The sequence below is a fragment of the Cucurbita maxima genome, unplaced genomic scaffold (genome assembly GCF_002738345.1).
Source record: "Cucurbita maxima cultivar Rimu unplaced genomic scaffold, Cmax_1.0 Cma_Scf00049, whole genome shotgun sequence".
Taxonomy (NCBI): Eukaryota; Viridiplantae; Streptophyta; class Magnoliopsida; order Cucurbitales; family Cucurbitaceae; genus Cucurbita; species Cucurbita maxima.
This window is the reverse complement of record NW_019272065.1, coordinates 658071-681930: the sequence shown is the minus strand read 5'-3', so window position 1 is coordinate 681930 and position 23860 is coordinate 658071. Positions and strand designations below refer to the sequence as shown.

Below are 23860 nucleotides of genomic sequence, written 5' to 3'. Positions count from 1 at the left end.
GGAGTCCATAAATGACATAGCATGGATACGAAAGGGTTCCTGTCCCGATGAGAATTTAGGTGGATGAATGTTTAGAATGTCCCAATGAAATGAGAGACACATGGGGTCAGTTCCACTAGACATATTCGAGCAAGCTAAGATGGTCGAGCTGTCTCGAGATATGGAATGACATCACGATGCATGAGGTATATTCTTGAGAACCAAGATGATGATTGAGATGCGACCTTGCACATAAAAGACTTGACCTAGTGTAGAGACAAATCATCTTCGACTGTTCGACTATGACACTACCCAAGATTGGTATTAAACAGCCCAACCAAGATTGGTTCAAGCCCATGTATTGGGCCAATAGAAAAAAACGGGCCGCAATCACACGTGGCTAGAAACTCATCATGACGTGGCGGATCCCAATAGGCTCGCTTTTCTGTTGGACTTTCCACGAAGCATAAAATGATGGAATTTCCTACTCGACCAGTTGTTAAAATTATTATCCACGTGTAATCCACCCATTGGATATAATACGTGGACCGACTCGTTTAATAACAATTTTATTTTACACATTTATTCTGTTCGTGAAACTTTGAACGCGAAGAAACAATGCTAAGATTTTCGATTCCGCTGTCCGCCATGGACGCTTCAGCTTGGAGAGGATTAGCGTTTGCAGCGTTTCTTCTCAACTTTGTTCTAGTCTGTCAGCTTCTTCTCCTTCAGCCTTTGGTTTCGGCTTCAGGTCCGTTAGTTTATTCTCTGATCTATTCGTCTTATCTTCGCTGGAAAAATTTAACTAGAATGAGTTTCTAATTTTGCAGTTCGGTTTGTTTATCTACGATTAGATACCTAGATCTAGTTTTGTAATGTGCGATATTTCATTTGATTTTCTATTTGTTCACGTGTTAAGAATTTACTATGTTGATGAATCTGATGCCAAATTTTGGAGCTCTTACGATTATTGAAGCAAGTTTTATTTATTGAAAATGTGATTTGGCTTATAGTTTCCGTTGGCTTACGTATTCTCTGTTCCCACATTTGTTGGTCCGACCAGGATCAGTATTGATTTTTAGTATTTATTGTTGTAGGTCTCTTTATGCCGCTATTTAGTTGTTCTACTGCTGTTTTCAATTTGGTTGTTTATTCCAGCACTTTCATAAATTTAAAAATATTTGGAACGAAATTTAAATACACAGTCTTTTCATGGTGTAAATTATGGATTTGGAACCTGAGGGGTACCGATGGTTAAAGCCATCTGAAGGTAAACACCATGGATATTACATTCTTTTTGTAAATTTCAATCATCAATCATCAATGAAATTGTTTCTTGTCAAATCAAAAAAAAAAAAAAAAAAAAAAAAAAAAATTATGAATTTCTCTCTTTGTTAATAAGTATACATGATAGCCAGAACTCATCTTTAACCTGTGCATGTGAAACTTTTCTAAGAAAGCATAAGACTGCTCCCTAAGGGTGCAGAATTTGGTACCTGCATAAGCCTGCAGATGCAAGGCTTTCCCCAAGAAATTTGAACCTGCCCTCTTCTCTGTTTTCTTATTCTTCTGTTTTCCCCTCTCCTCTTTTTTTCTTCCATCTGGGGTTTGCATTTCTTGTTTTTATTATCAGTTGCATCATGTAGTTGAGTGGCTTATATCTCCAGATGGAAAGTTGGGTGACTCCGCTGAGTTGTTTGAGAAAGTTTCCCGAAATGTAAAGGTGAAGCGTTACAGTGAGGCACTTGATGATCTTAATGCTGCTATCGAGGCAGACCCCAAACTTTCAGAAGCATACTTCCATCGTGGTTCAATTCTTCGTCAATTATGCAGGTTTTCCCCCTCTTGCTAATTTATTGAAATTCCTTGCAAATTATAGCATCAAATTGAGAGAAACAGTAAAATTTTGGCATTGCAAATTATTATCTGTCAGAATTTTTAGGATTAGAAATTTGGAATTGCCTCTGATCTGGAAATAGGCTTTGATTTGACATCTTCATGTTGCCTGTTTATGCTGAGGTAGATGACTGCCTCCCTTATTTTCTTCCATCTCTTCTTCCTATTTGGTTATAAACCTTGGTTGTGGTAAAAACTTCCTCATATATATATCTATCAAGTAAGGAATACATCTCCATGGGCATGAGGCCTTTTGGGGTTGGTATGAGGCCTTTTGGGGAAGTCCAAAGCAAAGCCATGAGACCTTATGCTCAAAGTGGACAATATTGCCATTGTGGAGATCCGTGATTCCTAATATGGTATCAGAGCCATGCCCTTAATTTAGCCATGTTAATAAAATCCTCAAGTATCGAACAAAGAAATTGCTAGCGAAGGTGTAGTCAAAAGTGACTTATGTGTCGAACAAAGGGTGTACTTTGTTCGAGGGCTCCAGAGGAAGGAGTCGAGCCTCGATTAAGGGGAGGCTCTATGGTGTACTTTGTTCGAGGGGAGGATTGTTGGGAGGGAGTCCCACATTGGCTAACTTAGGGAATGATCATGGGTTTATAAGTAAGGAATAAATCTTCATTGGTACGAGGCCTTTTGGGAAAGCCCAAAGCAAAGCTATGAGAGCTTATGCTCAAAGTGGACAATATCATACCATTGTGGAAATCATGATTCCTAACAATATATATACACATAAACATATACTAGATTGGAAAATATTATGACTGAGCATTGAAAGGACTAGTAGGCAAAGTGTAATAGCCCGAGGCTAGTGCTAGTAGATATTATTTGCTTTAGCCTTTTATGTATCGCTGTCAGCCTCATTGTTTAAAAACGCATCTATTGGGGAGAGGTTTCCACACTCTTATAAAAAATGTTTCATTCCCCTCTCCAATTGATATGAGATCTCACAGTCCACTTCCCTTGGGGCCCAGCATCCTTGTTGACACATTGCTCGGTGTCTTGCTCTGATACCAACTGTAATAGCCCAAGGACACCGCTAGCAGATATTGTCTACTTTAGCCCATTACGTATTGCCGTCATCCTCACGGTTCAAAAATGCTTCTATTAGAGAGAGGTTTTTACACTTTTATAAGGAATGCTTTGTTTACCCTTCCAACTACTGATGTGAGATCTCACAAAGAGTAATGAGCTATAGTTTGTTTGTGTTTTTAGTTACACTATTTTTTATACTTTTTAGAAAATAAATGGTTAAATTACAAGTTTAGTACCTAAACTTTTAGGGTTGTGTGTATTTGATTCCTAAACTCTTAAAAATGTCTAATAGGTTTTCAAATTTGTGTCCAATAAGTTTTCAATTTTTTTCAATTTTGTATCTAGTAGGTCATTGACTTATTTGATTTTTTTTTTTTATAAAACTAATGAACTTATTAGACACAAAATTAAAAGAGGGTTTTATTAGACAAAATTCATTTAAATCTAATAGCCTTATTAATTTTAAAAAGTTGAATATTTCAGGGATTTATTAGACACAAAATTGAAAGTATAGAGATTTATTAGACATTTTATAGTTTAGGGACCTTTTTGTTAGACACAATTGAAAGTTTAAGGACTTATTCAACACTTTATTAAGTTCAAGGACCAAATAAATGCAAATTTAAAAGTTTAGACTAAACTTTTAATTTAGCACACATAAATTGATATTGACATGTGCTAAGGTAAAAAAACTGTTACAAATAATACAGAGGATAAGGAGGCGCATCTTCTTGAGGGAAAATGAAAATAAATTACGCCAAAGGATTTTTTTAATACAATGGACCGAAAGGAAAGGAAATATCAAAATTTAGAGTTTACTCTTCAGACTACTCGCTAAAAATACAAATCAATCCGAAGTATCTTCAGCAATCTCACTTTTGGTTCTGAAAATTAGTTGACCTCTTTCCAACCAACATCCAGCTACAGAGTTGAAGCTTCACGACTCCAAAACATCATTTTCTTTTCTTAACCTTGGCTCATGATATCCTAAGAAAATATAGAGTACATCTTCCTAGAGAAGGTTAAACGTACTAAAAACAAAAATCACATTTGAGATGGAGAATATTGTAAAGGACATTTAAACTATTGTGGCATGTAGAAAACCTTGCTCTCACTCTCTACCTTCCATTCTGATTGGATAATTATATGATTCAGGAACTTTTTGGCTGATGTAGATATGATGAATCCAAGAAGAACTACAAAAAGTATTTGGAGTTAAAACCTGGGAATTCAGCTGGTGAAACGGAGCTTTCTCAATTGCTTCAGGCTCAGAGTGCTTTAGAAACGGCTCTTAAGCTTTTTGATACAGATCACACAAAATCATTGGAATTCTTGGATAAAGTTGTACTTGTTTTCTCTCCAGCATGCTCTGAGGTGATATCATCTTTTATCCAATTAGACTTCTTACCTGTTTAAATATTCTCTTGAATTTCTACTTATCGTGCACTTTAATTTGATGTAGGCCAAAATCCTGAAAATAAAATTATTGTTGGCAACCAAGGACTATTCTGCTGCCATCTCTGAGACTGTATATATTCTTAAAGAAGATGAAAGCAATCTAGATGCATTATTACTTCGTGGCCGTGCCTACTACTATTTGGCAGATCATGATGTTGCCTTGAGGTTGATTTGATAGTACATATTGTTGAAAACTTTACTTCTTATAACATGAACAAACTTTTATACTGAACAATTTTTCCAGGCATTTTCAGAAGGGTCTTCGCCTAGATCCAGAACATGGTGAACTGAAGAAAGCATATTTTGGATTGAAGAATCTGCTCAAGAAGTCCAAGAGTGTAAGCCCAAGCAAAATGATGAAATCTTTTAATTCCTATTTTTTTGGGTGTTCTATTTGAAATTTCTTTAGACCCCTTTATTTGGTCTCCGTTCAGTAGAAAGACACATTATTCAGGATAGAAATTAAAAAAAAAAATTATAATTGAAATAAATCTACTTGGATGTGCAATTTTAAAATAAATAATTCCTTTTGTTGTGTATTTGTGATTAATGTAACCTTAGATGCTTTAGTTGTCGATTCTAGTACTGAGTGTAAGGTGTAACCTATGGATTAAGTCAAACATATTTCACTAGAAAAAATAGGTAGCAAAAGAAGCACTACACCTAGGGATCAACAACACAAAAATTTTGTTATAAATTATCCATTTTCTTTATTGGGATTGGAACTTAGAAAAATGGTTGGGACAACAAATATCCATCTCGTTTGTATTTGGATACTTGTATAAACATCAAAGACTATTGAAGTGACTAATTCCAGCAAACTTAAGAGGCATTGAGAACAAAAAAAATTGTTAGAGTTGCCATTTCTTATCCAATAACAACACGATTGATGTTTAGAAAAAATCTTTTACAGAAAGGTTGGCTAGAGATTTTTTTGTAAAAGCACTAGTCTCATCCATTCATAATGAGAGTATTTCAATCTTTTTTTATTTCATCTACTATTCTCGTCTCATTATGTGCATCACATAAAGGAGGAGCGGTATGAGATGAGAATCTCACGTACAGTTATGGAATGAAGATTCTTGAATTTGATAGTGCTATTTATCTTGTGCTTCATTTTAGTTTTTATACTTTGTTGACAGGCAGAAGATAATGTCAGCAAGGGTAAGCTGCGGTTAGCAGTGGAGGAATACAAAGCTGCCCTTGCATTAGACCCCATTCATCTCGCACACAATGTACATCTTCATCTTGGCTTATGCAAGGTACTGGTGAAGCTCAGTCGTGGAAAGGATGCTCTTACGAGTTGCAATGAAGCACTAAACATTGATGGAAACCTTATTGAAGCTTTGGTTCAGGTTTGCTGTAGTTTTTGGCCCTCATCTCTCTGGCTCTTCCATTTAGTATTGGATCCTTTCTGCTTATCACTGCTTTTCCATATCTGGAGCCATTTTATCTTAATACGATAGCTCCTCTGATTCACCTTTGGCATGCTGAGCTGTTATGTTGGGCTATGATTACCATCTTCCTTCTTCCTTGCATCCAAGATCTATAATTTTTGTGCATTTTTAGAAATCCAAACTGCAACCTACGTCTCATCCTAACTTCCTTTCAATTCATTTTCTTGTGAATGTCCTGGCAATCGCCTTAATCAACCTAACATAATGAGAGTGTCTAAATTTTGTTAATGGTCTCAAGTCCTTAATGCTGGGAATTGTCTTTTCCAGAGAGGTGAAGCAAAGCTTTTAACAGAGGACTGGGAGGGTGCTGTTGAAGATCTTAAGACTGCGGCTCAAAGTTCACCACAGGTTAGTTTCAGTTCTGGAGCCCCTTTCCTTTGCTTCTTTGGTTTGGCTCTGCATGTTTTTTGGCTCTTTTTAATTTATACCAATTTATTCATATAAAAAAAATCATTGTAAGATGGAATAAAATTAGGACATTTAACGCAGGTTTTGCACTGTTATCGGTCATCGTCAATTAATGGGATCAATGATGATTGCAGGATATGAATATTAGACAGTCACTGATGAGGGCTGAAAAGGCTTTAAAGATGAGCAAACGAAAGGACTGGTATAAAGTTTTGGGGGTCTCAAAAACTGCTTCTGTCGCTGAGATTAAACGTGCCTATAAGAAGCTGGCTTTGCAATGGCACCCTGACAAAAATGTTGAAAATAGAGAAGAAGCAGAAGCCATGTTCCGAGATGTCGCTGCTGCTTATGAGGTCTGACTTGAAAAATATCTACTTACTATTTGTTGGCATTGCTTTTACATCTTTCTGGTTTTAACTACTCAAACGTATAATGATTTCTTGTGCTGTGAAAAGTTGGACACGATGCGGTATGGATAACATATGGCTGAGTGGTTAAGTTATGTCTTGCAGGTCCTCGGCAATGATGAAAAGCGTACAAGATTTGATAGAGGGGAAGACATTGAAGACATGGGCATGGGTGGTGGAGGTGGTTTCAACCCTTTTGGTGGCGGCGGACAGCAGTTTACCTTTACTTTTGACGGTGGATTTGGTGGTGGAGCAGGAGGTGGCTATCCTGGTGGGTTTGAATTCCATTTCTGATTTCAGCAAAAACATCGATTCCTCTTTTCTCTGATATTTTTATGATGATTAGAAAACATTGGCTATAAAAGGGAGGGGGGGTCGAAATATTTATTTTCTGAGAAGTAGAAATACCTTAGGGGTTAGAGTTATACATAATATAGAGCCTTTTTAGTTTACAGAATTGCTCATTGAGCAAGATTTTGCTATGCGGAACTTTATTAATTAAGGAAGAAAATGTTGAGATTATCTCAGAGAAACACTATTATAGCCTTTTCTGATATTCATGTTACTCTAGAAAGCTTTTGAGAAGTCAGTTAAGATAAGATCTCTTTTCTAGTCTAGCTTTTTTTGGAACATTCAACGGAAACTGACCAGTGTTGCTGTTTCCGGCCTGAGTACGAAGTGGGTTGCTGACGGTTTGAAATTGGGATATGGAAATGAAAGTAGGGAGGGCATGGAACTGAAGCAACTGAACTTTTTGCTGATCGGAGAGGGAATTGAGAGTGGCGGGCTTGAGATTTGAGAAGGCATTGTCGGGGGGAGCAAAAACAGTGAGGCCTTGGTTGAAGTTGTTGAGCTGATTGTTGATTTGATCACTATGTTGGGTGCTTTTTAGGAGCTTAATCAATGTTGTGAATTGGTCAGCCTTTTCGAGGATGGCGGTGATGTTAGTCAGAGCGGAGGGGCCTGGTGGCTGAGAGGATTGAGCTGAAATGGACTTGCAGAAGAAGAGGAAGGTGAGGAAGAAGGAGATGATGAGAAAGAGGTTGTTCTTAGTGAATGTGGGGGAAAAAACAGAGGAGCTTTTGTCTGGGATTGTTCTGTTTTTTGAGGCATTGGAGATGGGATCTATAAGAAAGGGAAATTGGTTTGGTGAAATGGGGATTTCAAAATGGAAGGTAATGGGTTTTTTTGTGAGAGGAAAGAGATGGGGGCTTTGCACAGAGTATAAGGATGGAGGATTGTCCCCTTTTTTTTTATTTTTTTGTAGTGAGGTTCTCTTACGAGCGCAAGAGAGATTTGACAATTCTAGATGTTCCATAAACGGAAAAAAGTCAAGACATTAAGTTGTCGTTGTCGACACCTCTTGTCTTGAGTGATTTCTCTTATGTATAAAGATGGGAAGAGAGCGTTTCATCTCTTTTCTCGAAGTGGTGAATCGAACTTTGACCATGTCACAAGAGTGAATTTGGTTTTTCTATCATTCTGCGAACCTGATAGTTATTGAGTAGGATCAGATTCGGTCTCCCTTCCTAAAAGGGACAAATTTTTTAGAAAGCTTAAGACTTATTTTGTGTCACTCACTTTAAAAATCACATTATGATTAAGGATTTTGGCTTAGTTTGAATCATTACAATGCCATACTTTTGTAGCTTTGGTAAGACAGATGTTGAAAATATTAATTGACAACAAAATTAAGTCAACTTTTTATTTTATTTAAGGTGAATATTTTGTTGATAAAACCCTTCAAATCAGATTATTCCACCTCAAAAAAGGTTTATAAAACCTTTTACAAGATGTTTGAGACAATTAAAAAACAAAAATTCAAAACTAAAAGAATTAAAAATATATATTGGTTAATTATTTTATTTTATTAAATTAAACATAAATATTAATTCTGTCTAAGTTTTCTTATTTTATTAATATTATATATTCTTTTTCAATTGGGAGAAGGCAAGTCCTTTCTCATCCTCTAAATTCTTCTAAATTAAGCATTGGAGTTAGTATAGCAAACATTTTTCTAATTCCACCCATCATGTATTTCTCGCCCAATCAAATCTTATCGTTATTATCACATGAACGTCAAATATATTATTCTATTTGAATTTCAACAATCACAATAGAAGTCGTCTATTGAGAAGATAAAAACTTATTTTTAAAACTTTCATGCCATGTTCGAGTAAGTGACTTACATGAAGTTAAGAACACGAAAACGGAAGCCACAGAAAATACCCCTGTTCTTTCAAACGTTGCAATATCGTTCTTAACTTTTGATAGCATAAAAACTCATAGAGTTGAATATTGTCAATCCATTTAGTATTAATTATTATTTTTTAATTTTGGGTAGTGATGGAGCTAAGATTGCATATAGCCATCCAAAAGTGACCAAATATGTAAGAAGTCAAAGCCCAAAGTACTTTTTTCCAAAAGTTGATTGGGTCACACCAAAATATCAAATACCTTATCAACTTTCAAATTTTCAAACAAACCCTTCTATTCTCTTCTTTTTACTCTAAAACCCCTACAAAATTTACAAAACGCCCCCTCCTTTCTCCGAAAGTTCACGATCAAAATACTGGAAATCGAGTACTTAAAACTGTGTGTTTAATTGAGACCGATAATTAATTTAGTTTTTTAAAAATTATATTTATTTTCTCATTATCTCCATTCTTAAGAAAATATTTGAATATTAGTTAAATTTCACTATATATTAAAAAAATAATAACAAATCAAGTAAAAGTAATATTTATATGGTTAATTTAAAAAAATCAACATTATGAATTTCCTTACATTTTTCTAAAGAAATATATTTTAATAATAAGCTATATTAAACACATTATCTAAATTATTAATTCTTTCAATTATTTCAAATTAATCATAATATTGTAGAGTCGAAATATAATTTAATAAATTAAATATTAATTATTTAATTTTAATCCGCTAAATTTAGGTATTATAAAAAAAATAACCATTCCCAAAGAAAATCATATTTCTAGAAGAAAGGATAAAAGAATGTAAAAGAAAAAAAAGTTTGAATTTTTCTTTGTGGAAAGTCAAAGGCAATAAAATTTAAAATTTAAAGAAAAATTAAAAAAGGATCACACGTGCATATTCATTCAAGTCATTCTCTAATTCACACGTGGCAGACTTTTACGCTCTTTTAAAACTTTGAATTCCAAATAAATAAATTATTGTTTTTTTTTTTTCATGCAATATTTTTAGGAACTAAAAATTGCATGAAAATTTAGATAGTTAAATACTCTCGGAAAACAGGAATTTATCACCTCATTCCGACCTCGTCTCAAACAATGCGAGAATGGTCAATTAAAGGAAAAATACTAAGAAGTTCACGAGCTCTTTTGAATTTTCATTGCACTTGGACCATGACTCCCGAACAATCTCGTATGTATGACACAAGAGGACTCTACATATCAAGGTTGAAAATGGGATCGAGTATTTTCACGTCTCACTATAGTGTTTGATACGTCTTGATTTTCGATTGTAAAAAGAAAAGAGAATTAATGGATTTTTTTACTTGCACCCTAGCTACATGTCTGTTGGACCCTTTGTTCGTCACCAGCTCCAATCTCATCTTTGAGCGGAAAAATAATATAAGAAATGAAAAAAAATTATCTTAAAAAATTTCATCCTTGAGCGGAGAACGTTACTACGACTCCGATCGATGCTTTTTTAATTTGACCGATGTTATTTATTTTTTATTTATTTTTTATTTGACTATTGACCCTCTCCTTATCTTCAAACGTTTGAATTGTTATTAAAATAATTATTGACTTTTTTCATCAATATACCTAAGAGAGCATTAAATGAATTATTTTATAAATTAATTAAGATAATTATTTGGCTTTTTAAAATTAAGCAACCAATACTGCTTTTATGAGTGAGTTTATTTGTTTTTTTTAAATTTTTTTCAAAATTCTGAAAACTATATATATATATATATCCATTAATTTTTAGTTTTTTAAATTAAATGAAATGATAGATTTTATACAATAAAACAATATATTTTTTTTTTTTTGTGGGTTACATGAATAAATATTAATAGTTGTTTGTACGATGATCATTATTTTATAATTAAACAACTAATTTATTGCTTTTATTTAATAAAATGTAATTAGTGTTCATTCCAACTCACATTTTAAGTCAATAAATTATATCATTTTAGTGGAGTCAAACTTTTTATAATTTTGTCATATTTTAACGATCTATCAATAAATCAAATATTAACCTTCAATACGTATGACAGGAGATTCTAATATTTGACCTTCTAGTCGATAACCTATGTTTTATGTTAGTTGAACTATATTCATGTTGATATTTAAATTTTCTATTCACAAGTTTAATAATTTTTTTTATTAAATTAATAAAAATACTGATAAATTATGCCCTTTATCTAAAAAGATATCTCTAAACTTTCAAAAGTGGTAATATTGACAGGAAACTTTAAAAGATACATTTACCCTTAGCAGATAAACCGTTAATATTTTGTTTCGAACATATTCTTTTAACTTTTAATTTTTTATTAATATCCTTTTAATTCTTTATGAAATTTTTAAAAATATCCTTTGTGAACTATTAGGTTATTTTTTAAATAAAGTATTAATAATTTCCATCGTTTTTAATTTTTTATAATTCTTTTTTAATTTAAGGGTATTATTGTAATTTTCAAAAGTTTTATTCTTATACGGAGTATTTTTATTAATTTATATTAACTTTTTAAAGTAAAAATTAATTCAATTAAAACCCTAAATTAACAATGGTATAAATTTAAAATTAGAATCAATTTAGACTTTGTATTGAAATTTGACCCAATTTCCAATCCGATCTATTAGTCATAGAATAAAATAAAAAAGTAAAAAAAGTAAAAAAAAGAAGAAGAAATTGTTCATAGTTTTCCACTTGATTTGATGGTCCTGCAACAGTCTTCAACCAGGTCTCCAATTCCTTGTGTATATATTTTATGCTGTAATTTTGAAGGCTACTAAGCATTGACCAAATTCCGCCGAGTCCATTTTTGATCATTTCCAAATGAATCATAACGGAGTAGAGAGGACTTTCCTTTTTCCCACGCCTGGACCAATTTCTTGTCTCAATGGTGGCTGATCGATCGGTCGTCAACAGGCTGCAATTTAATACTCCTAATTTGCCCATGAACGTTTCAAACCCGCGGCCTTCTTAACCCCGCACCCTTCCCCCAATCCCCACTTGACCCACTTGGGATTATTCTGTGATTCTCTTTGGATTCTGTTTAGCCAAATGAAGTTTCGATCTCTTCTTTCTACTTGTTGTTCTTCTCGATCGCTTAATGCTATGGAAAATAGCCGGCACGGTGAGCTTTTCTTCTGTTATTTGTTGAGTTTTTGCGGAGTTTATTATCAAATCAAACCCCCCTTTGACTGGTTTGCTCGAATCAAAGCAGATAGACAAGATAATGAGGGGTTTCGTGTGTACTCTTACAACGAGCTTAAATCGGCCACCAATGGATTTAGTGCGGCAAATAAGGTGGGAGAGGGCGGATTCGGCTCCGTTTACAAGGTATTGCCATGCCCCTGTATCAGGCTTTTTTGTTTTTGTTTTGAATGCCCGTAAGGTGTCTGATAAAATGCCTGAATGTGGTTGACTTTCAAAAGGGTCGGCTTCATGATGGCAGGAAGATTGCTGTGAAGGTGCTCTCTGTTGAGGTTGAATCTATGAGAGGTGAAAGGGAATTCATTGCTGAATTGACTTCACTTTCTAATATCAGACATGAAAACCTTGTTGTGCTTAAAGGGTTTCATGTTGATGGATGTCAAAGATACTTGGTCTATGATTACATGGAAAACAACAGCCTTGCTCATGCTCTTCAGGGTAACTAATAGCATTTTCTTAATGATTTATATGCATTTGTAACTCAATTTGAGCTGTGATTAGAAAAGACAATGGTTCTGAACTTAGATTATGCTTCTAAAATCTTGATCAATAGGTGTGGGGGAAAATAGAATGAGACTTAGTTGGCAATCCAGAAAGGACATTTTGATTGGAGTAGCTCGTGGGCTTGCCTATCTTCATGAGGAAGTCAACCCGCATATAGTTCATAGAGATATAAAAGCTAGCAATATTCTTCTCGACCATAATTTTATGCCTAAACTTGCGGATTTTGGATTGGCGAAGTTGTTTGGAGAGAACCTTTCTCATGTTAGTACTCGTGTTGCTGGCACAATGTAAGTCGATGTTTCTATCAATACGTTTGAATATGTTAATTACTTTCAGGAAACAACTGCTGATCTGAAAATCGAAAAACAGCGGATATCTTGCTCCTGAATATGCTGTTAGCGGGCATTTGACACGAAAATCAGATGTCTATAGCTTCGGAGTGTTGTTGTTGGAGATTGTCAGTGGGAGAGCAACTGTTGATTTCGATATGGAACGTGGTGAACACCACTTGGTTCAGAAGGTAAGTTGCATTTGAGGAATCAATATTGTGTTAGGAGGTTGCTTGGTCCGATTTCATGGTATTTTGTGATTTTCAGGTATGGGATCACTACAACACGAACGAGCTAGTAAAATTGATAGACCCGACACTTGACACGAACATCCGGGAAGAAGAGGCTGTTCAGTTTATGAAAATTGGCCTACTGTGTGTGCAAGAAAACACAACGAAACGACCGCGAATGTCTGTTGCTGTAAGTATGTTGATGAGGGAGACCGACGTTAAAGATCATAAGATTTCACAACCAGGACATATTATTGACTTCATGGACATTAAGATGGATAAAGGAACTTCATCAACCAGTATTTTCTCAAAGGTTTCAACACCAAATAGCATGTAAAGCATTGCTCATCTCAGGGTAAATGATTCTGATCTCAGTTGGGGTCTTTTGAATTTAGTGTTTGTACATAGAGAATTTGGTAGAAGTTCTTACATTGTTTTTCCACCCAAAAGTTCATTGAGGGTTGGTATCATAGCATGGGTGAATAACAGAGATATGTGCAGAGTTTTTTTTCTTTCTTCCTTTTTGTTCATTTGAATTGCTGAATTTCATTCTTTTGATCTCTGTCACCCAAAATCTGTAGTTTCATAGATTGACAATTTGAAGAGCAAAATCATTCTAACAGTCGATTATGATCTTTGTTTAGTACAAAGCTCAAGTTTCTGTAATAGCCCAAGTCCACCGCTAACAGATATTGTCTACTTTGGTCCGTTACATATCGCCGTTACCCTCATGGTTTTAAAACGCGCCGGTAGGGAGAGGTTTCCACACTCTTATAAAGAATGTTGTGTTCTCTAACCCTCCTTAAGGGCTAGCGTCTTTGTTGTTTGGCTCTGATACCATTTGTAATAGCAAGACCACTGCTAACATACCATTTGTAATAGCAAGTCCACTACTAACTACCATTTGTAATAGCAAGTCCACTACTAACTACCATTTGTAATAGCAAGTCCACTACTAACTACCATTTGTAATAGCAAGTCCAATGCTAACAAATTTTTCTTCTCTTGACTTTCCTTTCTAGGCTTTCCATCAAGGTTTTAAGATGCGTCTACTATGGAGATGGTCTATCTTTACTTTGACCAATGTCTCTCACCATTCGGTAACCTGGCTCTGATACCATTTGTATCAGTCCAAGCCCACCGCTAACAGATATTGTCCACCGCTTTGACTTATTGCGTATCGTCATTAGCTTCATGATTTTAAATCGATCTGTTAGGAAGAGGTTTCCACACTCTTATAGAGAATGTTTTGTTCCCCTCTCCAATCGATGTGGAATCTCACAATCTACCCTCCTGAGGGGCCCAACGTCTTTGTTGGCGCATTGCTGTCAGGATCGATACCAGTTGTTAGGATCACTCAACAACGCACACACTCATCAAGAAATATTAAAAGGTTACATGAGAGAGACAATTCAAGGAGGAATATTAAAAGGTTTTATTGATGACTTCAGGTGTGTACACAAAAGATGTGTACACACAAGAGAGAATACAGAAGGAAGAAGAGTACATTTTGTAAGAAGAGTATATTTTGTGAGCGCTCCTAATTGGTTATATATATATATAGTTTCAATTTACTAAATATAACTTTCAAACATTTAAATCTAATGTACCAAATATATTTCTATCAAATCTTTACCAAATATTTGTCATATATATGTTGATTTTTACAAAATATCTTCCAAATATATCTCTATCAAATCTATACAAATATTTTCCAAATATATCTCTACCAGATCTAGATATCAACCTCCATATCCCAACAACTCACTGCTTTTTGGCTTTAATACCATTTGTAACAGTACACGCCTACACATATTGGGCTTTCCTTTCCGGGCTTCCCTTCAAGGTTTTTAAAACACGTCTACTATGGAGAGGGTCTAGCCCTACTCTGAACAGTGTCTCGCACCGTTCGATAACCTATCTCTAATACCATTTGTAACATCTCAAGCCCACTGTTAATAGATATTATCCGTTGTCAATCTCACGATTTTAAAACGAGTCTATTAGAGAGGTTTACACACTCTTACCAACTTTAGAGGTTTGAGTCAGCCCTCCACGGAGTACTCTTTGTGCATTGACCTTTTTTAGAAACAAAAATTCTAGCTTTTGAGCTGTCATCCATGAAAGTAAGAGACAGAGATTGGTCTTTTTGATTCAAAAAGCAAAAGAAGTTGCTCTCTTTCTTCTACAATAGGTGGTCTTTTGGATTCCAAACTGAGGCTATGCCTCTTTTCCATGTTAACTTCATCAGCAGCCATTGATGTTTAGATATAGTAAGTGGCATCCGTTGACATTGTAATATCCCACGCCCACCGCTAGTAGATATTATTCTTTTTTGAGCTTTCCCTTTCGAGTTGTCCCTCAAGGTTTTTAAAACGTTTTTGTTAGGGATAGGTTTTTACACCCTTGTAAAAAATGTTTTCTTCCTCTCTCCAACTGATGTGGTCTCACAATCCATCCCCCTTCGAGGTCCACCGTCATCGACGCTAATTTCCCTCCCCAATAGATGTGGGATCTCACAATCCACCCCCTTCGGGACCTAGCATCCTCGCTGGCACTCGTTCCCTTCTCAATTAAGGCAGGACCCCCAAATCCACTCTTTTTCGAGGCCCAGCGTTCTTCCTGGCATACCACCTCGTGGCTGGTCTGAATACCTTTGAGAAAAGTATGAATAAACCATGAAATTGAACAATAATATCGGACCATCAGTGTTTCGTGTCTAACATATAAGGCAAGAAGAGAAAATCATATCTTCATCGTGTATCATTTCGTATTTGATTGTTTACTTATCCATATAGATTTAAAGAATCTCAAATGGAAATGAAATCATTAGAAACTTATAGCAGACATGCTCAGAAATGGCAAGTCCTTTATTGAAAGAAATAGTGTAACAATGAAGTATGTGTTCATGTACAAGCTGAAGCTCAAAAACTAATTTACAGTTGAAGAGAGAGCAGCACTCACATAAGCTGTAAAAGAATATGTTCTGTTCCATCGATCAAAACGTATGTTTCGAACCCGAGCACCCATGTTAGAGTACGACGATTACAAGATCAACCCATCTTTAACAATTTGCTCTAACCAAGATGCGATATCAGAGATGGTCGGTCGCTCACTGGCCTTTCCTCTTACAGCCAATTCGGCTATATCAACAAGTTTAAGTAGAGGTTCAACGTTTCTTGGTAGCGCGGTGTATCGATCTATAATGGCTGCAGCCTTACCCTGCTTGATCAAAAGCACTGCCCATTCAACTATGCTTGAAGGTGTATAATCTCTGTCATAAGCCTTCCTTCCACTGATGATCTCTAGCAGCACAATTCCAAAGTCATAAACATCGCTCGTCAAATCCCCGCTAATGTCGTCGTCGTTCGATGTAATAAGCCCAAAGTCTGCAATTCTAGCACCCCAATGGGAATCCAAAAGAATGTTCGAAGTTTTGACATTTCGATGCACGACAGGAGGCACGAGTTCCTTATGCAGATACTCCAAACCCCTCGCTGCCTGCATCGCTATCTTCAACCTAAGCGTCCAATTCAAAGGAGAAAGCCCGCCATGGAGATGATCGTAAAGCGTCCCGTGCGGCATGTATTCATACACAAGAAGCCTTTCTCCCATCTCAGAACAGTACCCCAACAGATTCACAATATTACAATGCCTTATCTTACAAAGGATATCCAACTCCATTTCAAAGTCCCTACTATTTGTATGAATAATGGTAGCAGCATTAGCCCTCTTCACTGCAACTTGCTGCCCATCAGCTAACACAGCCTTGTAAACAAAGCCATATCTTCCCCTACCAAGCTCATTAAACTCCTTGAACCCATTGGTTGCATCCTTCAACTCCGAAAGTCGAAAAATCTGAGCAATCCCGGGACAAGGCGGAGCCAATGGAGCACAAGAATCCGTTTCAGTACCAGTCTCCAGCTCCGACTTGTGTTGTTTCTTGCTCTCGTCCTTCAAAGTGATAACGCGAGGATGAAGACACCAACCGAGAAGAATCAGGACTAATCCAGCGACCGAACCGCCGATTATCAGCAATATACTACGCCATTGATGCCAATTCTTCTGCTTGGATTCAGGAGATGACTGAACTCCACAGATATCCCAACAAGAACTGTTCTGGCATAGAGAACAAGCAGAGCAAATCCTATCAGAATTTTGAGTACAAGGGCTAGATAAGAAGAACCCATTTGAGCAATTCACTCCACAACGTGAACAAATGTTCAGATCCTTCCTTACACACAAGCTTTTCAAATCTGGTTCATTTAGAATACTGGCATTGAAAGAGAATTCCCCTTCACGGCAAGGCCCTGGAGCGCATAGCCCTGGGCTACAAAGCTCCAATGGAGGATCATTGCCAGGAGGAGCCTCAGAAGAATGAGAAAACCAACAATCAAGAACAAGATTATCTTCTCTAATGCCACAGATTGATCGATCAGATGAAGAAATTGCCATAAATCCTGTGTTTTTAGGAATAGAAGATGAATTCAAGCTACCCCAACAGTCCACTTCGTGAGTATCCCATCGGATGCCGCAGAAATGTTGCTCTCCAGCGGTCAACGTTACGTATCCAGCGGCTGTCGGAAGGCCAATGAACGAATCGGCGTTGCCCCAACATTTAATTCGACCGGAAACCTCTGAGATTCCACAAACAGCATCTTTTCCGGCGGCTAGTACGATGTAGTTTTCAGAAACATTAGAAACGTCGAGAGTGTTGGAATTTGGTCCCCAGCAAAGAATCCCTCCATCACGAAGCTCGGCGCAGCTAAATCCTTCACCGGAAACCACCCTTTTGAAGACAAGGCTGGCAATCGATTGATTATAAAACAGAGAACTCTGTTTAGAGATCAGGGTATTCTTATTTGAAGCTCTTGAAACATCCCAACAATCTATAGGACCTGAATCGCTATCAGAATAATAGGATCCTCTAATTGCACAAACATGGCTTTTTCCCGCGGCAATATGCGAATAAGCCGTGTTTCGAAAATCCAATGGGACGAGATCTGTACCTGGATTTATCGAACCCCAACAATACGCACGCGAAGTGTTTGCTAAAATGCCGCAAAGAAACCCCTCGCCGCCGGAGAGAGCCGCCATTGGGGGGATAGCGACGGAGAAGATGGAGGTGGAAGATGAGGAAGAAGGTGAAAGAGACGAGCTATTTTTGCCCCAACAAATAACTTCCTGTTTACCACTGGCATCAATGGCGCAGAAGAATCCATCTGGACCAAATGCGGCTGAAATAGGCGCCATTGATCCAAACCCAGATGCGAAAACGAAGAAAACTTGCAAAAAAACACAAATGGTTGGAAGATATTTACAAGATTTCAAAAGGGTATGATCGATTCCCATGATTTAGCGAAGCTACTCACGCTGGTGGGTTGCTCTGGAATGGATTCAACGGTGTCATGGACTGAAAACAGAGTATGTGAGTGGGTTGTGTGAAGATATATTGGTTTGCTGCTCAAGTAAGAAGAATAAGAAGACAATGAAATGGTAAAAAGGAGATGGGAGAACGTGGATTTCGCCATTTTTTTACGGCTGGGAATTAGATTAGACCCGTTGGGCATCTGAAACTACTGGACATAGTTACTGTAAGAGTGGCGGCAGGGAGATGATCCGACCAAATTTACAGAGGAGAAAAGGGTGAAAATCAAAGAAGATGAAGTGGTTGTCGACGTTTGAAACTTAGGTATTTACATAAATTTTGAGTGTCTGTGTGTTTCCATCGATAAGACCAACCTCTGGTGAGGCAAAAAGGCAGAGCAACAGCCAACCAGACAAAAGTTTCATGCCAACCTAATCCCCTTTTTTTTAATATCTTCAATCTTCATTTCCTTTCTCTCATAAATTTTTAATCTATCTCCTCAATTTTACATTTCTTTTCTTGTTTTTTTATATGTTCGGGAATTGGAGCTTTAACCTATGATACCTTAATAGATGTCACTAGAGTTTTAACATTGTTAGGAGCGAGTCCCGATCATAGATTCATAAGTAAGGAATACTATTTTCATTGATACGAGACCTTTTGGGGAAACCAAAAGCAAATTCACTAGAGTTTATGCTCAAACTAGACAATATCATATTATTGTGGAGGATCGTGGTTCCTAACATTTGAGGCCCATCGAGCAAGTGAGAACGAAGAAACCTGTCACCGCCTCCTATTTCATTTAACCACTCCTAAAAAATTCACTTTCTATTAAAAAAAAATGTAAAATATCTTATTAAATCGAGATAATTTCTAAAAGTTTAAATCTTTATATAACATAGTCTTCCATAGTTATATGATGGTAAGCTGAGGTGGGGACGAGGACGAAAGAAATCATTTGGTGCTCCGTGCTCCCTCCCCTATCCAGGGTAGGTCCCTCTCAAGTTAAAGAACATCTCTATTAATCGTAGGATCTAAAATTAAATACCTAACTTAAAAAAAAAACATGTTTTTGTCTTATCGAGTCTATCCCTCAACCACTAAGTGATAGATTTATATCCCGAGAACATATATATTACTGAATTAAAAAAAAAAATTGTGTTATATTGTACAAATACATTTATAAAATAAACAAACTAACTTAAGATATTAAAAATGTTTACTTTGGGAACTGAAGAAAATATATAAACTAAGCTTCAAAATATACATTTTAATTTCAACTTTAATTTTATGTTTAATTTACATGAAATTAGAATTTTTATTTATCGTAATATCAATTATGTTTAATAAAATAATTTCTCATGGAATTATAATTCCTTTTTTTTTTCCTGAAATTTTAATACATTTTTCTTTAATCATAATTTATATATATAAATTATTTGATATAAAATTCGATGGTGTGAACACTATAATGGCTTGTCCACCATCCAAGTGACACAAATAAGATAAAAACAAAATTGGGTTTTTTTATTTATTTTTAATTTGAAAAATATTTGCAAAATGGTTTTCTTTTTATTTTCAACATTTTTTTGTTTAACTAATAGCAATTGGATGGCTAATCATAATTAATAAATTAATGTTCAAATTAAAATCATTATTTTTTTAAAAGAATGAAATAAAAACTTTATTTTTCATTAAAAAAACATGTCAAAGGAAAATGAAAAAAATAATAATAATAGAAAATTATTTTATTTTTTTAATGATTATAGTTGACCATATATATTATATTTTTTCTTTTGTCCCTACATTTTAAAAAATATTGAATAAATCAGACTTATTAGATATAAAATTGGAAACTTAAAAACTTATTAAAAAAAAAAACTAAAAACTAAACTTGTAACTTAACCCGATTCGAAACTATATAACAATCCAAGTCCATCGCTAGTAGATATTGTTCGCTTTGCTCTGTTACGTATCGACATTAGTCTCACGATTTTAAAATGTGTATGCTAGAAAGGGAGATGTTTCTACACCCTTATAAGAAATGTTTTTGTAACAACTCAGGCTCACTACTAGTAAATATTGTATCTTTGAGCGTTTCTTTTCGGACTTTCCCTTGAGGATTTTAAAATGTGTTTGCTAAAGAGAAGTTTCCACACCCTTATAAAGAATGTTTCGTTTTTCTCTACAATCGATGTAGGATCTCACAATCCACCTCCATTTGGGGCCAGCGTCCTTACTAAAACTCGTTTCTTTCTGAATTTTATTCTCCGATATGAAGAGAGAAAGAGAGGCTTAGTAAGATTGAAGCAAAAATGCCAAATTGGATCACATGGGTGCATGGTGAGAGGTGTATGGCTTGTTTGTTTGGAATCAAATTTCTGCCTGCCCACTCACTCTAAGTCAAATTTTACTCCAAATTGGATGTCAGTCAAACCCAAAACCCAATTGCCTCTTCTTTAAGATCCCATGTCTTACACAACACATATCTTATTGGTCAAATCTTGTCCAATTGTAGGGTCACCCACCCCTTCATCCAATGAACCTTAATGCAAGGCTACCCCTTCTTCTTATAATCATCTCATCAAAAACCAAAGATAGAGATGGCATCCTATTGTTTTGTCTACCAAATTGAAATGACCAATCTCGAGCTCTAACCATGCTCCTCTTTCATCTAATGAGTTGAATTTGACCCAAAATCTAATTTTTCGAGATGGGTTCTCTAACAAAACAAGACCACCGCTAGTAGATATTGTCTTGTTTGAATTTTCCCTTCAGGTTTTAAAATGTGTCTACCATGGAGAGATTTCCAATCCTTAAAAAAAAAAAAATGTTTTGTTCTCTTCTCCAACCGATGTGGGATTGTTCTTACTGACATCCGTTCCCTTCTACAATCGATGAGATCCTCTAAAACCCTTCCTTTTCACATGGGTTTGCTTTAATTTTTAAGTACAATGACTTTATTTATACATTTGCTCTTCTTAATTCATTGTATAAATACTTAAGAGATGTTTTCGAGATAGTAATACAAGGAATTTGACACATTGAATGAACCGAGAGAGTGTATATTATTGAATAAAAGTCGCCAAAAATCAATCATTAGCATTTTACTAGAGAAAAAAACAAACAAAAACATATCAATCGAGTAGTTAGTTCACCAATCACAAATCAAATTAAAAATAAGAAGAAAAAAAATCATATTAAATTGGAAAGATTTTGTTTAATCAAACTATATCTTTTAAGGAGGATTTTGTTCCAATAGAGAAATATAATGTAATTTTCACAAATGGGACCCCCAACTATTGGGTGTGTTGAAGGAATCATGGGTGTGTCACCACCCAACCAAACATGGAATGACATTTTGGCTTGTGGTTGTAAAGGCAGCCCACCATGGCTAACCCACCATTGTTAAAAGAAAGGTTCACATCATCATTTGGGTCTAGAACAAAAGAGTTTCGTACCATTAGGGTTTGAAATTGTTATAGTCCAAGCTCACCGCTAGTGAATATTGTCCACTTTAGTTCATTACGTATCATCGTCGTTTTAAAACGCGTCTACTGGAGAGAGGTTTCCATACCCTTATAAGAAATGTTTTGTTTATCTCTTCAACCAACGTGGGATCTCATACGAAGAAAGTGGATTATATAATTAGGGTTTGAAACATAAAAAGTTCATATAATTAAGTTTCGGAGGATCATATGATTAGAATTTCGTAGACAAAGGAAACATAAATCATATCATTAGGATTTCGTAGACAAATGATATCGTCTTATTAACCCACACACCTACATATCTAAGGGTCAATCCAAAGCTTTTCCATTGATCTCTATCATGGAGTATATATCTAAGATACCTAATTTACAATTTGATATCATTTTTAAAATGTTGGTCTTGATTTTCTAGGCTCAAAAGTCCACTCTTTTGGGAGCCAGTGTCCTCCCTGACACATCCTTCAGTGTCTGATATCATTTGTAATTATTCAAGCCAACTGCTACTAAATATGTCATATTTGGAGTTTTTTTCTCGGGCTTCCCTTAAGATAAGTTTCAGTTTTGTTCTCTCTCCGCAATATTTTAACGATATTATTTATTTATTTTATTTCTTTTCAAAGGTTAAGGACAGTAATGTAATTTTGAAAGTAAATATATTTTTGAAATATAATACTAACCTTTTTAATCTATATACTAATATATTTTAAAATTAAGCGTCGATTTTATTCCTATTATTTCCGAGCATATCCCTCTAAAAAAATCATGTCTTTTAATAAATTAATATTACAAAATAATTGACCCTAAAAAAAAAAAAATTATATTCTTAATTTTAATAATACACATTACTCAGGTCTCTTAAGCACATGATATAGTTTAATTAATAATAAAGTTATTTTATGAAATATATATTCCATGTCCCTAAGAATTAATTTAAATATACAAGTCAAACTCATTAAATATCCTAATTAATTCCCATAACACATGATATTAGCTCTAAACTTTCAAGTTGGAGATTTATCACCTGACATCAAATCTCATATATGACCACTACCTCTAATCTTTAAGGCATATATGATAATCAAATTCATACATTGTCCAACAATTTTAGTACAATTTGTTGTCGATGCTGTGTCATAGTCATACTTGTTTAAGGAGTGTTGTTTATGGTTGTATGTCGGATGTCCCAATCATGCTTGTCCATGACGTATTGCATGTCTGTTCCAAACCTCTTTTACATGCTTTCATCTTAGACATACTTCAATATGAGGGTGTATATCTGTTCACCAGAATAATGTCTCAGAGCTAAAATGCCAAAAAATGTACTATAGAAAATATGATTAACTATCACTCTACTCACTTTTAGCTTCTAATATTACTTTATTTCAATTATTTTCAATATATTTTTTCGCTCACATTTTCTAAAACATCTCTATCAAACGCGACTTGAGGCTTGAGCATACGCTAACATTGTCTGCAAAATCTAAATTTCTCACAATTGACTTGTTTGTTGGACTAAAACAAGTGTCGCACAATCGTTGTCATACTGCCACAAGAGTGCTAGTTCAACTAGCTAGGAGTAAATTCTCAAAGGCCTCTATCGATATTGTAACCTTTTTTTATGTCAAAGATCAGAACAATCGTAATCGTACATATAAGAGCTGATTGCTGGCTATGACTTCAAGAAGAAAATCTATAAAAGAAAGTTATTGAACCGGGATCTAAACGACTTTATTTCATAAATAAAAATATAAAATAGCAAAATAGTTATTAAGATTTATTTAGCTTATAAGCAAAGTTTTTTTATTTTTGGGTAAAAGCACCCTAAACCCGCATTAATTATAACAACTTGGGAATATAATATTAATTGT

The 23860-nt window shown here is 35.1% G+C and overlaps 4 protein-coding genes across 5 annotated transcripts; 2 read left to right on the top strand and 2 right to left on the bottom strand.

The window, feature by feature from the left end:
- The first annotated feature begins 552 nt into the window (after positions 1-552).
- On the top strand, positions 553-7179 carry LOC111471269 (dnaJ protein P58IPK homolog). The gene is made up of 9 exons (XM_023116991.1): positions 553-730; positions 1647-1812; positions 4092-4290; positions 4379-4539; positions 4619-4712; positions 5517-5729; positions 6099-6179; positions 6374-6592; positions 6752-7179. Exons 1-9 carry the CDS (start codon positions 598-600, stop codon positions 6938-6940), a joined length of 1455 nt encoding a protein of 484 aa, XP_022972759.1. The 5' UTR covers positions 553-597; the 3' UTR covers positions 6941-7179.
- Positions 7180-7215: 36 nt separating this feature from the next.
- Positions 7216-8138, bottom strand: LOC111471271 (fasciclin-like arabinogalactan protein 11). Its single transcript, XM_023116993.1, has one exon. It carries the CDS (start codon positions 7962-7964, stop codon positions 7233-7235), a length of 732 nt encoding a protein of 243 aa, XP_022972761.1. The 5' UTR covers positions 7965-8138; the 3' UTR covers positions 7216-7232.
- A 3459-nt stretch (positions 8139-11597) lies between these two features.
- Positions 11598-13653, top strand: LOC111471296 (putative serine/threonine-protein kinase). 2 transcript variants are annotated; one of them, XM_023117025.1, is made up of 6 exons: positions 11598-11990; positions 12081-12196; positions 12312-12508; positions 12624-12861; positions 12944-13094; positions 13171-13653. In XM_023117025.1, exons 1-6 carry the CDS (start codon positions 11967-11969, stop codon positions 13468-13470), a joined length of 1026 nt encoding a protein of 341 aa, XP_022972793.1. In that variant the 5' UTR covers positions 11598-11966; the 3' UTR covers positions 13471-13653. The 2 variants fall into 2 exon arrangements, with proteins under 2 accessions (XP_022972793.1, XP_022972792.1); XM_023117024.1 differs by having other exon boundaries at positions 11599-11990; positions 12292-12508.
- A 2313-nt stretch (positions 13654-15966) lies between these two features.
- On the bottom strand, positions 15967-18880 carry LOC111471298 (serine/threonine-protein kinase-like protein CCR1). The gene has a single exon (XM_023117026.1). It carries the CDS (start codon positions 18483-18485, stop codon positions 16179-16181), a length of 2307 nt encoding a protein of 768 aa, XP_022972794.1. The 5' UTR covers positions 18486-18880; the 3' UTR covers positions 15967-16178.
- Between the last annotated feature and the right edge of the window lie 4980 nt (positions 18881-23860).

What these genes read in the sequence shown, in the direction of transcription:
- LOC111471269 (XM_023116991.1), top strand. Translation starts at nt 598, where the DNA reads ATGCTAAGATTTTCGATTCCGCTGTCCGCCATGGACGCTTCAGCTTGG. An exon ending in TTATTGAAGCTTTGGTTCAG is followed by an intron (nt 5,730 to 6,098) that starts GTTTGCTGTAGT and finishes TGTCTTTTCCAG; the next exon opens with AGAGGTGAAGCAAAGCTTTT. An exon ending in ATGTCGCTGCTGCTTATGAG is followed by an intron (nt 6,593 to 6,751) that starts GTCTGACTTGAA and finishes TATGTCTTGCAG; the next exon opens with GTCCTCGGCAATGATGAAAA.
- LOC111471271 (XM_023116993.1), bottom strand. Translation starts at nt 7,964, where the DNA reads ATGGAACATCTAGAATTGTCAAATCTCTCTTGCGCTCGTAAGAGAACC.
- LOC111471296 (XM_023117024.1), top strand. Translation starts at nt 11,918, where the DNA reads ATGAAGTTTCGATCTCTTCTTTCTACTTGTTGTTCTTCTCGATCGCTT. An exon ending in TATGGAAAATAGCCGGCACG is followed by an intron (nt 11,991 to 12,080) that starts GTGAGCTTTTCT and finishes GAATCAAAGCAG; the next exon opens with ATAGACAAGATAATGAGGGG. An exon ending in CCTTGCTCATGCTCTTCAGG is followed by an intron (nt 12,509 to 12,623) that starts GTAACTAATAGC and finishes CTTGATCAATAG; the next exon opens with GTGTGGGGGAAAATAGAATG.
- LOC111471298 (XM_023117026.1), bottom strand. Translation starts at nt 18,485, where the DNA reads ATGGGAATCGATCATACCCTTTTGAAATCTTGTAAATATCTTCCAACC.